The sequence below is a fragment of the Phalangium opilio genome, unplaced genomic scaffold (genome assembly GCF_054372755.1).
Source record: "Phalangium opilio isolate 3A_F unplaced genomic scaffold, DU_Popi_V2 ptg001170l_1, whole genome shotgun sequence".
Lineage (NCBI taxonomy): Eukaryota > Metazoa > Arthropoda > Arachnida > Opiliones > Phalangiidae > Phalangium > Phalangium opilio.
In genome coordinates this window covers 9838069-9854781 of record NW_028324255.1, presented here as the reverse complement: position 1 = coordinate 9854781, position 16713 = coordinate 9838069, and the positions used below count along the sequence as shown (strand labels likewise).

The following is a 16713-nucleotide window of genomic DNA, read 5'->3' as shown; positions in this document are numbered from 1 at the left end:
TCATTGTTTCCCGTAAGTCAGGGCACCAACCCTTGAGACAATTTTTAATATGAATCCCATTGTAAGACCAAGATTTCATAATAACCCCCCTTGATATGACTCATAAATGATAACACCTTAATGTGGATAATTCTATTTTAGTGTGAATTAAATACTGAAGGGCTCACACAGAAGGCAAAAAGGCTAATAATTAAAAAAAACCATAAGAAAAAAAGACTTAGAAGTGACTGAAAATTACAAAATCAAGCTATTTAAAAGGGTCGGGTAGGAAGAGAGGTTTTTCAGTGAAAACCGATTTTTATAATTAAAGATATTTTAAAGGTCTGTGAACTTAATCTGTGAGCTTTGACATTTCAGATCTCAGGTGAAATTATATTGAGGTGCAGCTCAGAATGCAAAGTAATTGGTATCATTTCAAATAAAATCTACAAAAATTCTTTAAATTTAATTATGGGAAAATGGAAGGGAAAAATCTCCTGAGCGGATGAAGCGAGCTCCGCTATTTTTTATCTGACCAAATGAGATGTCGCTAATTCTGCGTTTCAAGCGTCATACAGCAGGGATTATAAATAATTAATCCAAAATCCCAAAAATATAAGAATATTAGTGAAATTATGGGATAAAATAGGATACTTTCTAAAATATTCTCACTTCAGTATAATTTTGGCACCCCTTGAATATAAATTTGGCGCCCTTTCTAACCTATTTAGGCGCCCTTGTAGAATTTTAGGGGGGTACAATGTACCCTTGTACCCCCCTGTTCCTACGCCACTGTATATTGTATAAAGAAAGACAGATTAAAATGGGTGACCGACCTTTGTTTCCTGCAAACCAGTAAAAAGTACTTTGTTTCCCAACGGCGTCGAAAAATGAACAAGAATGACGAAAGGACACGTGTAATTAATTCCGATAAAAAGAGGTTTGTTTCAATCTTTCCATTTGTGTGGGTGGTTTGAGGGTTGTAGGCATAAGACGGTCGATGTTTTTTAAGATATCATTCTTTATACAATACAAGACAACTCACACTCAAGGTTAAGACTTTGAAACTGCAAACAACAACTTGCATTGTGCGCGCCAGTTCTACTCGTACTCGAGTGAAGTTGGACGTGCGATTGGACATTTGGGTGAAGCGCGGTATATTTGTTCCCAAAGAAAGCCGTATGTGTCAAAACCACCTTGGAGATAATAATTTGCTTCCCGACGACATAACAGACGCGATTACACCAAATTGTACGCAAGAAAACTTAAACGCGACTGAGATTGAAGAACTACTTCATGGCTTAACGGAAATTGTCAGAGAACAACGGAAGACGACGTTCAAAACGTTAATCACCAACGATCAAGACTGCAAAGTTCTAACATCACTGAATATGCACGATTTTGGCATTGTACATGACTGTATTGTTTCTAAGTTACGGAACAGCGAAATTCGGTCAACACAAACAGCGTTGTGTATCTTGCTTATGAAACTCAGAATGGGACTCTCAAACCCGTTTTTGGCGTCACTGTTCCACATTACAGAGAAAAACGTGTCTGATGTAGTAAAGTCTGTTACATCGGCCATGATTACTTCGTTCGTCCCTCAACATCTTGGAGCAGATAATCTTAAACGAGAACATTTAATTGCTAATCACCAATCACCGGCAGCTCAAAGACTATTTGCAAACTCAAGGGACGATTGTCTTATCGTTATAGTGGATGGGACGTACATTCGCGTTGAAAGGTCAAGCGACTACACGGTATTACAAAAGTCATTTTGCATCCATAAAGGCCAACATATCCTCAAGCCTATGCTAATGGTAACCACAACAGGGTACATTATAGATGTTCTTGGCCCATACTATTCCAACGGGAAAAACAACGACGCCAGAATATTAAACCATGCCCTAAAAACGAAACAGGACCTGAAGACATTGTTGAAAAGAAACGATGTTGTGCTGGCTGACCGCGGTTTTCGGGATTCTGACGGTCTACTTCAAGACTTGGGTTTGGAACTCCAAATGCCGTCGTTCCTACCAAAGGGTAGCAAACAAGTGGAACCCTCTGAGGTTAACCGTTCTAGAATGGTAACGTACCTACGATGGCCGGTTGAGGTGCGCAATGGTCACCTTCAGACTGTCTTTGCTCTATTGCAACACCGCATACCATCAGGTCTGTTGTTGCACCTCAAGGATTTTCTTAGAATAGCGGCGGCACTACTAAACGCCTTCCATCCTGATTTGCTGCACAAAGGAAATTGGGAAGCCACCGTCCAAAGAATGGAAGCGTCAAAAGGACAAATAAATGAACTAAAGGAGAGAGTGGAACGAGACGGACTTTCGAGAAAACCTACCAAATGGGAGAAACTGAACGATATCCAGCTCGACGATTTCCCGGTACTTACAGAAGACGACGTGCGGGATGTGGTCATGAGTGATTTTAAAACAAGGAGAGCGGAATCATACGTCGGCCTAATAATTGACCGGTTAGGAACTTTTACAGTCGAGCTCTGTAAGGTCGAAAACAACCTTCTTAGGGTTAAAGTACCTGGCCAGTTTTCCAAATCTACCGAACATCAGGCATTTATACAATATACTCCTAATGGTGTTGGAATGAACGCCATTCAGCGGTGGTATTGTAATTGCAAGGGTGGGGCGCTAACGGTGGGCACATGTGCCCACGTAAGTAGTGTAATTTGGTACTTGGGCTACCGCAGACACGAACATAAAGGTTCGTGGCCCCAATCTGCTGCGCGTCTTATTTGCGAAGACGCAACAGAACTAGAAAACCTGCAAATGGATGAAGACATACCAGATGTAATATGATATGAGTCTGTTAACCACTGTACGTAATAAAAATGAACCTATTACTTAAGGATAGTGTGTTGTTTTTTTATAATCTTCATTGGGAGTAAAGCAACCAAATGGAAATATTTTCATTCTATACAGGGGTTTTGGTAGTATAAAAGCTTCCAGAGAGCCCCTTGAAGCGACTTTTCCGTCGCTACAGCTAGACTTTTAGTGGAGCACCCCACCAGGCGTTGTTGTCTACAAATAGTCTATTTATTCCAGGAAACGTAACCTTCTATATCCTTCTGTTACATCAATACTATTAGTTCCTACAAAACCAAACTTTCAGGATATTTTAAGCATGTGTTGAGGTAGCTTTGCGCCGAGATTTATACAAGTCAGTGGGGGGTAAGGCATTAAAGAGCACCACTAAAACTAGGAATCTTCCCTATCTTTTAACATTGAATGCGCATCTTCCAAGGCGAATATCACCGATTACGCTGATCGGTCCGATGTGAAAATTGGGAGTTGGTAGCGCTAAGTACTTGTCTTTCGTAAAATTAATCAAAGATTTCGATAAGACTATGTTTGAATTTTTCCGCTAGTTTACCCAAAGTTCTATGGAACCCGTATACCCCTCTTTATGTAAATTGTAATTCCAATTATTACGTGAGTTCACCAAGCTTGAGCCCGGATAGCTCAGTCAGTAAAGCGTTCGTCTTTTAGCCTAACGGTCCAGGGTTCGAGGCCGTGTTCGGGCGGTTCTGTTTTTGAAGAATCATCAATAATTTAAACTTCAGATCATTTCACTTTCAATAAATTTATGTAAATTCTAATTCCAAATATTACGTGAGTTTACCTCACTTGAGCCCGGATAGCTCAGAGAAAAACGTGTCTGATGTAGTAAAGTCTGTTACATCGGCCATGATTACTTGGTTCGTCCCTCAACATCTTGGAGCAGATAATCTTAAACGAGAACATTTAATTGCTAATCACCAATCACCGGCAGCTCAAAGACTATTTGCAAACTCAAGGGACGATTGTCTTATCGTTATAGTGGATGGGACGTACATTCGCGTTGAAAGGTCAAGCGACTACACGGTATTACAAAAGTCATTTTGCATCCACAAAGGCCAACATATCCTCAAGCCTATGCTAATGGTAACCACAACAGGGTACATTATAGATGTTCTTGGCCCATACTATTCCAACGGGAAAAACAACGACGCCAGAATATTAAACCATGCCCTAAAAACGAAACAGGACCTGAAGACATTGTTGAAAAGAAACGATGTTGTGCTGGCTGACCGCGGTTTTCGGGATTCTGACGGTCTACTTCAAGACTTGGGTTTGGAACTCCAAATGCCGTCGTTCCTACCAAAGGGTAGCAAACAAGTGGAACCCTCTGAGGTTAACCGTTCTAGAATGGTAACGTACCTACGATGGCCGGTTGAGGTGCGCAATGGTCACCTTCAGACTGTCTTTGCTCTATTGCAACACCGCATACCATCAGGTCTGTTGTTGCACCTCAAGGATTTTCTTAGAATAGCGGCGGCACTACTAAACGCCTTCCATCCTGATTTGCTGCACAAAGGAAATTGGGAAGCCACCGTCCAAAGAATGGAAGCGTCAAAAGGACAAATAAATGAACTAAAGGAGAGAGTGGAACGAGACGGACTTTCGAGAAAACCTACCAAATGGGAGAAACTGAACGATATCCAGCTCGACGATTTCCCGGTACTTACAGAAGACGACGTGCGGGATGTGGTCATGAGTGATTTTAAAACAAGGAGAGCTGAATCATACGTCGGCCTAATAATTGACCGGTTAGGAACTTTTACAGTCGAGCTCTGTAAGGTCGAAAACAACCTTCTTAGGGTTAAAGTACCTGGCCAGTTTTCCAAATCTACCGAACATCAGGCATTTATACAATATACTCCTAATGGTGTTGGAATGAACGCCATTCAGCGGTGGTATTGTAATTGCAAGGGTGGGGCGCTAACGGTGGGCACATGTGCCCACGTAAGTAGTGTAATTTGGTACTTGGGCTACCGCAGACACGAACATAAAGGTTCGTGGCCCCAATCTGCTGCGCGTCTTATTTGCGAAGACGCAACAGAACTAGAAAACCTGCAAATGGATGAAGACATACCAGATGTAATATGATATGAGTCTGTTAACCACTGTACGTAATAAAAATGAACCTATTACTTAAGGATAGTGTGTTGTTTTTTTATCATCTTCATTGGGAGTAAAGCAACCAAATGGAAATATTTTCATTCTATACAGGGGTTTTGGTAGTATAAAAGCTTCCAGAGAGCCCCTTGAAGCGACTTTTCCGTCGCTACAGCTAGACTTTTAGTGGAGCACCCCACCAGGCGTTGTTGTCTACAAATAGTCTATTTATTCCAGGAAACGTAACCTTCTATATCCTTCTGTTACATCAATACTATTAGTTCCTACAAAACCAAACTTTCTGGATATTTTAAGCATGTGTTGAGGTAGCTTTGCGCCGAGATTTATACAAGTCAGTGGGGGGTAAGGCATTAAAGAGCACCACTAAAACTAGGAATCTTCCCTATCTTTTAACATTGAATGCGCATCTTCCAAGGCGAATATCACCGATTACGCTGATCGGTCCGATGTGAAAATTGGGATTTGGTAGCGCTAAGTACTTGTCTTTCGTAAAATTAATCAAAGATTTCGATAAGACTATGTTTGAATTTTTCCGCTAGTTTACCCAAAGTTCTATGGAACCCGTATACCCCTCTTTATGTAAATTCTAATTCCAATTATTACGTGAGTTCACCACGCTTGAGCCCAGATAGCTCAGTCAGTAGAGCGTTCGTCTTTTAGCCTAACGGTCCAGGGTTCGAGGCCGTGTTCGGGCGGTTCTGTTTTTGAAGAATCATCAATAATTTAAACTTCAGATCATTTCACTTTCAATAAATTTATGTAAATTCTAATTCCAAATATTACGTGAGTTTACCTCGCTTGAGCCCGGATAGCTCAGTCGGTAGAGCGTTAGGCTTTTAACCTAACGGTCCAGGGTTCGAGTCCCTGTTCGGGTGACTCTGTTTTTGAAGAATCATCAATAATTTAAACTTCAGATCATTACACTGTAAAAAATTGTGGTGTCTAAATAGTGCCATAATGGTGTTAAAACAATGTGCACTATTTATGCACCTTGACAAGGTGCGGAAATAGTACGAAAATGGTTCGATATTTTAAAAACACCATTAGCTTAAACGAATGGTGTAGAAATGGGTTTTAAAGCTTAATTCTTTAAAAGGTGTGCAAATGATACCTTAATTATATAAAAAAAACCCCATAGAATACCCCATTAAATGGTGCTCAAATGGCATAGAATTAGTGCGATATTTTTTAAACACCATTCGCTTAAATAAACGTCGTGAATAAGGGTTGAAAAAGCCTCATTCATTAAAAGGCGCACAAATGATACCCAAACGATATAAAATAACACCTTCGCAAGGCCCATATAAAAGGTGTTCAAATAATGTGAAAATAGAGTTATGTTTTGAACACCATTGGCTTAAATAAAAGGTGTAAATAAGGATGGAAAAAACCTCATCCTTGGAAAGGTGCGCAATTGATATAAAATAACACCTTCGCAGGCCCTTAAAAAGATGTTGAAATAATGTGAAAATGGAGTTATGCACTCTAAATTAAGGTACCTAAAAAGTGTTGTAGTTGTGTAAAATTTAATCCGCAGTATTTGTACACCTTGACAATGTGTTGAAATTGTATGAAAATAGTGCGATATTTTACAAACACCATTAGCGAAAATGAATGGTGCAAAAAACGGATTCATAAAACATCATTCAATAAAAGTTGCTCAAATTATACACAAATGGATTAAAATAACACCTTCGATTATACCATAAAATGGTGTTAAAATAATACGAAAATACACCTTTGCAAACCCCTATTTACCCAATTTTAAGTCCTTAATTTGCCCATTCCAAGTCTATATTTACCCCATTTACACCATTGCAAACCCCTATTCACCTCATTTCAAGTCCATATTTACACCATTTCAAGTCCATATTTACACCATTTCAAGTCCATATTTACCCCATTTCAAGCCCTATTTACACCATTGCAAAATCCCTATTTACACCATTGCAAAACCCATATTTACACCATTGCAAAACCCCTATTTACACCATTGCAAAACCCTATTTACACCATTGCAAAACCCCTATTTACACCATTGCAAAGCCCCTATTTACACCATTGCAAAACCCCTATTTACACCATTGCAAAACCCCTATTTACACCATTGCAAAACCCATATTTATACCATTGCAAAACCCCTATTTACACCATTGCAACACCCCTATTTACACCATTGCAAAACCCCTATTTACACCATTGCAAAACCCTATTTACACCATTGCAAAACCCCTATTTACACCATTGCAAAACCCCTATTTACACTATTGCAAAACCCCTATTTACACCATTGCAAAACCCCTATTTACACAATTGCAAAACCCCTATTTACACCTTTTCAAGCCTTATTTACACCATTGCAAAACCCCTATTTACACCATTACAAAACCCTTATTTACCCCATTTAAAGTCCCTATTTACCCCTTTTCCAGCCTTATTTACACCATTGCGAAACTCCTATTTACCCAATTTCAAATCTATATTTATCCCATTTAAAGTCGCTATTAACCCCATTTCAACTCCATATCTACCCCATTTCAGCTCCATATCTACCCCATTTCAACTCCATATCTACCCCATTTCAACTCCATATCTACCCCATTTCAACTCCATATCTACCCCATTTCAAGCCTATATTTACCACATTTCAAGTCTAAATTTACCCCATTTCTTGTCCTATTTTCACTATTGCAAAACCCCTATTTACCTCATTTCAATTCCTTATATTTACCCCATTTTAAACCTATTTACGCCAATGAAAACTCCTATTTACCTTATTTCAAGTCTTTATTTATCCCATTTCAAATCTATATTTACCCCATTTCAAGTCTAAATGTAACCCATTTCAAGTCTAAATTTAGCCCATTTCAAGTGTATATTTACCTTATTTCAAGCCCTATTTACACCATTGCAAAACCCCTATTCACCTCTTTTCAAGTCTTTATTTACCCCATTTATTGTCACTATTTGCCCATTTCAAACCCCTATTCACCCCATTTACTGGGATCATTATTGACAGTGTTCGGTGGGACTTCACTACCTTTCCTATTGTGTATATACACGTTGAAGGCTTTTCTATTATATCAATTTGTGTGAATTAACACGACTATAAGTTAATGCCGTTAAAATTAAACAAATGATCTCTCTTGGGTAACAACTAATGGAGTCAGATCGGTATTAATAAAGAGCACATGTTACTTTTTAAAGCAACACCTTTCTTTATTAGGCATTAAACTAGATTCCCACTCGACCGAAAAAAACCGGCGGAAATCACACAGCCAACGGTAAAAATTTTAACTTACGCTGGCGTCCGGCGGTAGACCGTTCAAACTACGACTGAATTTTCAGTTTGGCGGTAGATATTTTTGAGTCACGTGACAGATTTGAGTTTTTTCCTCAACATCTATTTCACACTCTTTGTCCCCTTGTCGCTTGGATCGTACTAGAAGGGATATTTTCTAGCTTCCTCAGTAAACTTTTCCTTATTAACATCTTATCTCTTTTTACTTCCGTTAATTTAATTTTTCTTTCTTGGTGGTATGTTTCCGATAAGCCTTGGTCAACCACAAAAAATGGCGGCTATCAATCGATCTCGCGTGTGCGTGCGGTCTTGAAATTTATGACGTTGTCAGTGGGATAATTTCATTGGCTGAGACACCGGCGTAACGCCGAACACGACCGAAAAAATAGAACACAACTTACGCCCGACCGAACGGAAATTCCGTCGGTCGAACCCCTTTCTGCCGGGTTTCCGTCGTCTCTTCCGTGGAGTGGGAATCTAGCTTCATAAAAGCGGGCCTATTCGAAGAAATGCTCCATTTCTTTAGGTCCTTGAACAATAACGTTATATTAATTAAGGATTTTGAAGAATAAGCATCTTCTTTTTCCAAAATATTGCTTGTTTTATAGATCAGATTAGGGTTAGTTTTGCTTAGGCGTCTTTGAGACCTAAGGTTCATAAATTAAGCATTTGACCTCGTGATAATAAGCGTATGCATATATTCATATCCTATAAATGCTAAAAATTGAAAAACCACTTCAATGATAATAAACATTTTATCGGTGACAGCGTTTAAAAATGAAATGTTTTTTAGAGGAACAATGTTACGTTAGAAAATAGATTTTTGGTACTCATTCTATGTTCAAACTTCATTACAGTGTTACATAATGCATATGACTTAAATATAACAATTTGCTAATCGCTTTATCAAGGTACATTTCTTCGATTTGAAAATATTTCGTTCTTCTAAACTCTAAATTTTGCTTAATATTTAAAAAAATACATGGAATTATTGCTCATTTTACATAACCACTCAATCTTCATTAGATAATAAGATTATCTCGGGTATAGATTCTTCGTGTTCCCGAGAATTACTGTATTTCCATCGGGAACTTTTTACCTCTCCGTGTGACGTAGTCCAGGAGAGGTTTTGTAACGGCCGTGTCTGTGTGTGTGTGTCTGTCTGTCTGTCTGTCTGTCCGTTGTTACACCCACGTGACCGCGTTCGCAGTTTGCGTATCGGAGCAAACGTGTTCGCCATTTCCGAACTGCTTTCACAGTCACGGAAATGGCTCCTCTACTTGAGTTCTCACACCATCATCTGGTTTTGTCCATCCCACACGGACATTAGTCTGTTCTTCCTGGCTTCTAATCACCACCAGCTTCTGGTCTTCGTCCATTCCACTTGGACAACAGTCTGTACATACTGGCTTCTAATCACCACCATCTTCTGTTCTTTGTCAATCCCACATTGACACCCGTCTGCACTTACACTGGCTTCTAACACCACCATCCACTGGTCTTCCGTCTATTCCACATATACACCAATCTGTATCATTGACTTCTAACACCACCACCCACTGGTCTTCCGTCTATTCCACATAGACACAAATCTGTATCATTGGCTTCTAACACCACCATCCACTGGTCTTCCGTCTATTCCACATGACACCAATCTGTATCATTGGCTTCTAACACCACCATCCACTGGTCTTCCGTCTATTCCACATAGACACCAATCTGTATCATTGGCTTCTACTCCATTATCATCGTTTGGTTTTAGGATATACGCGGCGATCAGCTAGGGTTACGAGAAACGTCTAGCCTCCCTAAGGTGGGATCGCCACCAAAGGTTTTCGCAATTGCGCTTTTTCCTTGCTATTATAGTGGAAACGAATCGTATATATACCCCAAAATTTGAGGAAAGCGGGCAAGAGGGGTACCCTTTACTTTAAACGTCAATATTAGCAAAGTTTGAGATGATAATAGGTATAACTTTATTTTAAACGATTTAACTATTATTAATGTTAATAATTGAAGATTAAAATAATTAAAAATAATTATATTTATTTTAATATTTAAGATAATCTCTTTTCTCAATTCAAAATTAATACGGAAAGAGTTAAAAAGCAGTCTATTTTTTTGTCTGTGTGTGTCTGTCCGTTATCACACTAGTGCGCCGAGTTAGCAGTTCGCTTTGTTTTGATGTGTTAAGAAATCCTACAGAACCTTAATATTCACTTTTTCCATAATATAAAGTGAATATGTGGAAATCTTTTTGTAATTACGATGCATTTAGTACTTTTGTAGCTTTAAAGCTCTGTTTCATTTTGATATTTCAAGGATGTTTTTTAATATTATTATTTGAAATGGCTGTTTATATATTACTTAAGCTATACTACATCTGTATATAGAATAATCCTGGGTTTAGTTATTTCATGAAGAAAACTAAGACCTAGACTCCGTCGGATATATCAAGTATTATCCGCTATAGGCTTAGTGAAACAAAGAGTAAATAATTGAGGCCTGAGGTGAAGCAAACTTTGGGCTTTGATTTTCGTGTCTGAAATGAAGAGACATCAACGGTTCAGAGTGAGCCGAAAGTTAAATACACTCTTAAATAATCAGGTTAAGATTTTATAATAGAAGAAAAGATCGTGGTGGCAATTAGAATAGTAAAAGGGCTAGTGGTAAACGGGTAGTAGCTACAGACTTTTTGTTCTCTTTATGGTGCGCATTGACTATTAGTGCGTCTAGCTAAAATTTAGCTTTGGTGTTAACGTTAACACTCATGTTGGCAAACTAAGAATATTGTTGAGGTGAGACGAGACGATAGTGTTTACACTGCAAACCAGTTGTGAATGTAGCTTTCAGAATATAGGGTAAACAGCTGAAGCGTAGACTTCATTTCCTGTTCTTTTCCCCATTGACTGATTTCAGTGTGTCCAAGATTTATCCTTATTGGATGTAAAATGTCGTCTGCTTTACTGTACATTCGCTATGTTTGGAATACTGCTTCAATATTTCGTAAATTTTTACTTCAAAAAAGTGAAATAATTCCATATCTAGGTAAATACGTTTGTAGTAGTAGATCTCTTGACACGGAGAGGTAATATTTTGGTTTTCCCAACTTGTAATCATAATATACCGAATCCAAAACCGACAAATTGCGGGGGTTTTCAGCCGAATGGAAGACAATCTGTTAATTGTCGTACTAAAATCAACTTGGAATGGGGTGAACAGGGGCTTGAAATTGTTAAAAGGAGACTTGAAATGGAGTAAATAGGGGTTTGAAACGGTGAAAATAGGGGTTTGAAACGGTGTAAATATGGGTTTGAAATGGTGTAAATATGGATTTGAAATGGAGTAAATTGGGGGTTTGAAATGGAGTAAATTGGGGTTTGAAATGGAGTAAATTGGGGTTTGAAATGGAGGAAATTGAGGTGTGAAATGGATTAAATATGGCTTTAAATGGAGTAAATTGGGCTTTGAAATGGAGTAAATAGGGCTTTGAAATGGAGTAAATAGGGCATTGAAATGGAGTAAATAGGGCATTGAAATGGAGTAAATACGGGTTTAAAATGGAGTAAATAGGAGTTTGAAATGGAGTAAATAGGGCTTTGAAATGGAGTAAATAGGGCTTTGGAATGGAGTAAATAGGGCTTTGAAATGGAGTAAGTAGGGCTTTGAAATGGAGTAAATAGTCGCTTTGAAATGGAGTAAATAGGGCTTTGAAATGGAGTAATTAGGGCTTTGAAATGGAGTAAATAGCTTGGGCTTTGAAATGGAGTAAATAGCTAGGGCTTTGAAATGGAGAAAATAGGGCTTTGAAATGGAGTAAATAGGGCTCTGAAATGGAGTAAATAGGGCTTTGAAATGGAGTGAACAGAGACTTGAAATGGTGTATTAATGGCTTTGTTTTACACCTTAAACGTGGTGCTAAATATAGAAAAAATATTTAACACCTTCACTTCATTTGGTGTAGTATTGTGATATACGTGGCGTAACTTTGTATACATTTAACACCATTAAACTAAGTAGTAATATTAGAGTTCAAAAGATTTCCTGAAAAAGATGTTAAAAAGCACTATAAATGGTGCATAAATGCTTAATATTTCGTTCATACTTGCAAATAATATTTGTGAAAGGCGTGAATTTATCATAAAAATGGTGTAGAAGTACACCTTAAATGGTTTCAATTTTGGCACCGAAAAAACAGCATATATGGTGTAAGAATGCACCATTATTTTTTACAGTGTACACTTTCAATAAATTTATGTAAATTCTAATCCCAATTACTATGGGAGTTCATTTCGTTTCATCCCAGATAGCTCAGTCGGTAGAGCGCTAGGCTTTTAACTTAACGGTCCAGGGTTCGAGTCCCTGTTCGGGCGACTCTATTTTTAAAGAATCATCAATAATTTAAACTTCAGTTCATTTCACTTTCAATAAATTTATGTAAATTCTAATTCCAATTATTACGTGAGTTCACCTCGCTTGAGCCCGGATAGCTCAGTCGGTAGAGCGATAGGCTTTTAACATAACGGTCCAGGGTTCGAGTACCTGTTCGGGCCATTCTGTTTTTGAAGAATCATCAATAATTTAAACTTCAGATCATTTCACTTTCAATAAATTTATGTAAATTCTAATTCCAATTATTACGTGAGTTCGACTCGCTTGAGCCCGGATAGCTCAGTCAGTAGAGCGTTCGGCTTTTAGCCTAACGGTCCAGGGTTCGAGTCCCTGTTCGGGCGACTCTGTTTTTAAAGAGTCATCAATAATTGAAACTTCAGATCATTTAATTTCCAGTAAAATTATTGAAATTCTAATCCCAATTATTACGGGAGTTCATTTCGTTTCATCCCACATAGCTCAGTCGGTAGAGCGCTAGGCTTTTAACTTAACGGTCCAGGGTTCGAGTCCCTGTTCGGGCGACTCTGTTTTTAAAGAATCATCAACAATTTAAACTTCAGATCATTACACTTTCAATAAATTTATGTAAATTCTAATTCCAATTATTACGTGAGTTCACCTCGCTTGAGCCCGGATAGCTCAGTCGGTAGAGCGATAGGCTTTTAACATAACGGTCCAGGGTTCGAGTACCTGTTCGGGCCATTCTGTTTTTGAAGAATCATCAATAATTTAAACTTCAGATCATTTCACTTTCAATAAATTTATGTAAATTCTAATTCCAATTATTACGTGAGTTCGACTCGCTTGAGCCCGGATAGCTCAGTCAGTAGAGCGTTCGGCTTTTAGCCTAACGGTCCAGGGTTCGAGTCCCTGTTCGGGCGACTCTGTTTTTAAAGAGTCATCAATAATTGAAACTTCAGATCATTTAATTTCCAGTAAAATTATTGAAATTCTAATCCCAATTATTACGGGAGTTCATTTCGTTTCATCCCACATAGCTCAGTCGGTAGAGCGCTAGGCTTTTAACTTAACGGTCCAGGGTTCGAGTCCCTGTTCGGGCGACTCTGTTTTTAAAGAATCATCAACAATTTAAACTTCAGATCATTACACTTTCAATAAATTTATGTAAATTCTAATTCCAATTATTACGTGAGTTCACCTCGCTTGAGCCCGGATAGCTCAGTCGGTAGAGCGTTAGGCTTTTAACCTAACGGTCCTGGATTCGAGTCCCTGTTCGGGTGACTCTGTTTTTGAAGAATCATCAATAATTTAAACTTCAGATCATTACACTTTCAATAAATTTATGTAAATTCTAATCCCAATTACTATGGGAGTTCATTTCGTTTCATCCCAGATAGGTCAGTCGGTAGAGCGCTAGGCTTTTAACTTAACGGTCCAGGGTTCGAGTCCCTGTTCGGGCGACTCTATTTTTAAAGAATCATCAATAATTTAAACTTCAGTTCATTTCACTTTCAATAAATTTATGTAAATTCTAATTCCAATTATTACGTGAGTTCACCTCGCTTGAGCCCGGATAGCTCAGTCGGTAGAGCGATAGGCTTTTAACATAACGGTCCAGGGTTCGAGTACCTGTTCGGGCCATTCTGTTTTTGAAGAATCATCAATAATTTAAACTTCAGATCATTTCACTTTCAATAAATTTATGTAAATTCTAATTCCAATTATTACGTGAGTTCGACTCGCTTGAGCCCGGATAGCTCAGTCAGTAGAGCGTTCGGCTTTTAGCCTAACGGTCCAGGGTTCGAGTCCCTGTTCGGGCGACTCTGTTTTTAAAGAATCATCAATAATTGAAACTTCAGATCATTTAATTTCCAGTAAAATTATTGAAATTCTAATCCCAATTATTACGGGAGTTCATTTCGCTTCATCCCACATAGCTCAGTCGGTAGAGCGCTAGGCTTTTAACTTAACGGTCCAGGGTTCGAGTCCCTGTTCGGGCGACTCTGTTTTTAAAGAATCATCAACAATTTAAACTTCAGATCATTACACTTTCAATAAATTTATGTAAATTCTAATTCCAATTATTACGTGAGTTCACCTCGCTTGAGCCCGGATAGCTCAGTCGGTAGAGCGTTAGGCTTTTAACCTAACGGTCCTGGATTCGATTCCCTGTTCGGGTGACTCTGTTTTTGAAGAATCATCAATAATTTAAACTTCAGATCATTACACTTTCAATAAATTTATGTAAATTCTAATCCCAATTACTATGGGAGTTCATTTCGTTTCATCCCAGATAGCTCAGTCGGTAGAGCGCTAGGCTTTTAACTTAACGGTCCAGGGTTCGAGTCCCTGTTCGGGCGACTCTATTTTTAAAGAATCATCAATAATTTAAACTTCAGTTCATTTCACTTTCAATAAATTTATGTAAATTCTAATTCCAATTATTACGTGAGTTCACCTCGCTTGAGCCCGGATAGCTCAGTCGGTAGAGCGATAGACTTTTAACATAACGGTCCAGGGTTCGAGTACCTGTTCGGGCCATTCTGTTTTTGAAGAATCATCAATAATTTAAACTTCAGATCATTTCACTTTCAATAAATTTATGTAAATTCTAATTCCAATTATTACGTGAGTTCGACTCGCTTGAGCCCGGATAGCTCAGTCAGTAGAGCGTTCGGCTTTTAGCCTAACGGTCCAGGGTTCGAGTCCCTGTTCGGGCGACTCTGTTTTTAAAGAATCATCAATAATTGAAACTTCAGATCATTTAATTTCCAGTAAAATTATTGAAATTCTAATCCCAATTATTACGGGAGTTCATTTCGTTTCATCCCACATAGCTCAGTCGGTAGAGCGCTAGGCTTTTAACTTAACGGTCCAGGGTTCGAGTCCCTGTTCGGGCGACTCTGTTTTTAAAGAATCATCAACAATTTAAACTTCAGATCATATCACTTTCAATAAATTTATGTAAATTCTAATTCCAATTATTACGTGAGTTCACCTCGGTTGAGCCCGGATAGCTCAGTCGGTAGAGCGTTAGGCTTTTAACCTAACGGTCCTGGATTCGAGTCCCTGTTCGGGTGACTCTGTTTTTGAAGAATCATCAATAATTTAAACTTCAGATCATTACACTTTCAATAAATTTATGTAAATTCTAATCCCAATTACTATGGGAGTTCATTTCGTTTCATCCCAGATAGCTCAGTCGGTAGAGCGCTAGGCTTTTAACTTAACGGTCCAGGGTTCGAGTCCCTGTTCGGGCGACTCTGTTTTTAAAGAATCATCAATAATTTAAACTTCAGTTCATTTCACTTTCAATAAATTTATGTTAATTCTAATTCCAATAATTACGTGAGTTCACCTCGCTTTAGCCCGGATAGCTCAGTCGGTAGAGCGTTAGGCTTTTAACCTAACGGTCCAGGGTTCGAGTACCTGTTCGGGCCAATCTGTTTTTGAAGAATCATCAATAATTTAAACTTCAGATCATTTCACTTTCAATAAATTTATGTAAATTCTAATTCCAATTATTACGGGATTTAACTTCGTTTGAGACAGGATAGCTCAATCGGTAGAGCGGTAGGCTTATAACCTAACGGTCCTGGATTCGAGTCCCTGTTCGGGAGACTCTGTTTTTGAAGAATCATCAATAATTTAAACTTCAGATCATTACACTTTCAATAAATTTATGTAAATTCTAATCCCAATTATTACGGGAGTTCACTTCGTTTCAGCCCAGATAGCTCAGTCGGTAGAGCGCTAGGCTTTTAACCTAACGGTCCAGGGTTCGAGTCCCTGTTCGGGCGACTCTGTTTTTAAAGAATCATCAATAATTTAAACTTCAGATCATTTCACTTTCAATAAATTTATGTAAATTCTAATTCCAATTATTACGTGAATTCACATCGGTTGAGCCCGGATAGCTCAGTCAGTAGAGCGTTCGGCTTTTAGCCTAACGGTCCAGGGTTCGAGTCCCTGTTCGGGCGACTCTGTTTTTAAAGAATCATCAATAATTGAAACTTCAGATCATTTAATTTCCAGTAAAACTATTGAAATTCTAATCCCAATTATTACGGGAGTTCACCTCGTTTCAGCCCGGAT

At 38.4% G+C, this 16713-nt stretch overlaps 1 protein-coding gene and 3 non-coding genes across 4 annotated transcripts; all 4 read left to right on the top strand.

The window, feature by feature from the left end:
* The first annotated feature begins 869 nt into the window (after positions 1 to 869).
* On the top strand, positions 870 to 2804 carry LOC149587173 (uncharacterized). The gene is made up of 2 exons (XM_089863504.1): positions 870 to 919; positions 992 to 2804. The coding sequence occupies exons 1-2, from the start codon at positions 870 to 872 to the stop codon at positions 2802 to 2804; spliced, it is 1863 nt and encodes a 620-aa protein (XP_089719630.1).
* A 2962-nt stretch (positions 2805 to 5766) lies between these two features.
* Positions 5767 to 5839, top strand: TRNAK-UUU (transfer RNA lysine (anticodon UUU)). The gene has a single exon. It is a non-coding gene; the product is annotated as a tRNA-Lys (tRNA).
* Positions 5840 to 15985: 10146 nt separating this feature from the next.
* Positions 15986 to 16058, top strand: TRNAK-UUU (transfer RNA lysine (anticodon UUU)). The gene has a single exon. It is a non-coding gene; the product is annotated as a tRNA-Lys (tRNA).
* A 287-nt stretch (positions 16059 to 16345) lies between these two features.
* On the top strand, positions 16346 to 16418 carry TRNAK-UUU (transfer RNA lysine (anticodon UUU)). Its single transcript has one exon. It is a non-coding gene; the product is annotated as a tRNA-Lys (tRNA).
* Positions 16419 to 16713: the final 295 nt, after the last annotated feature.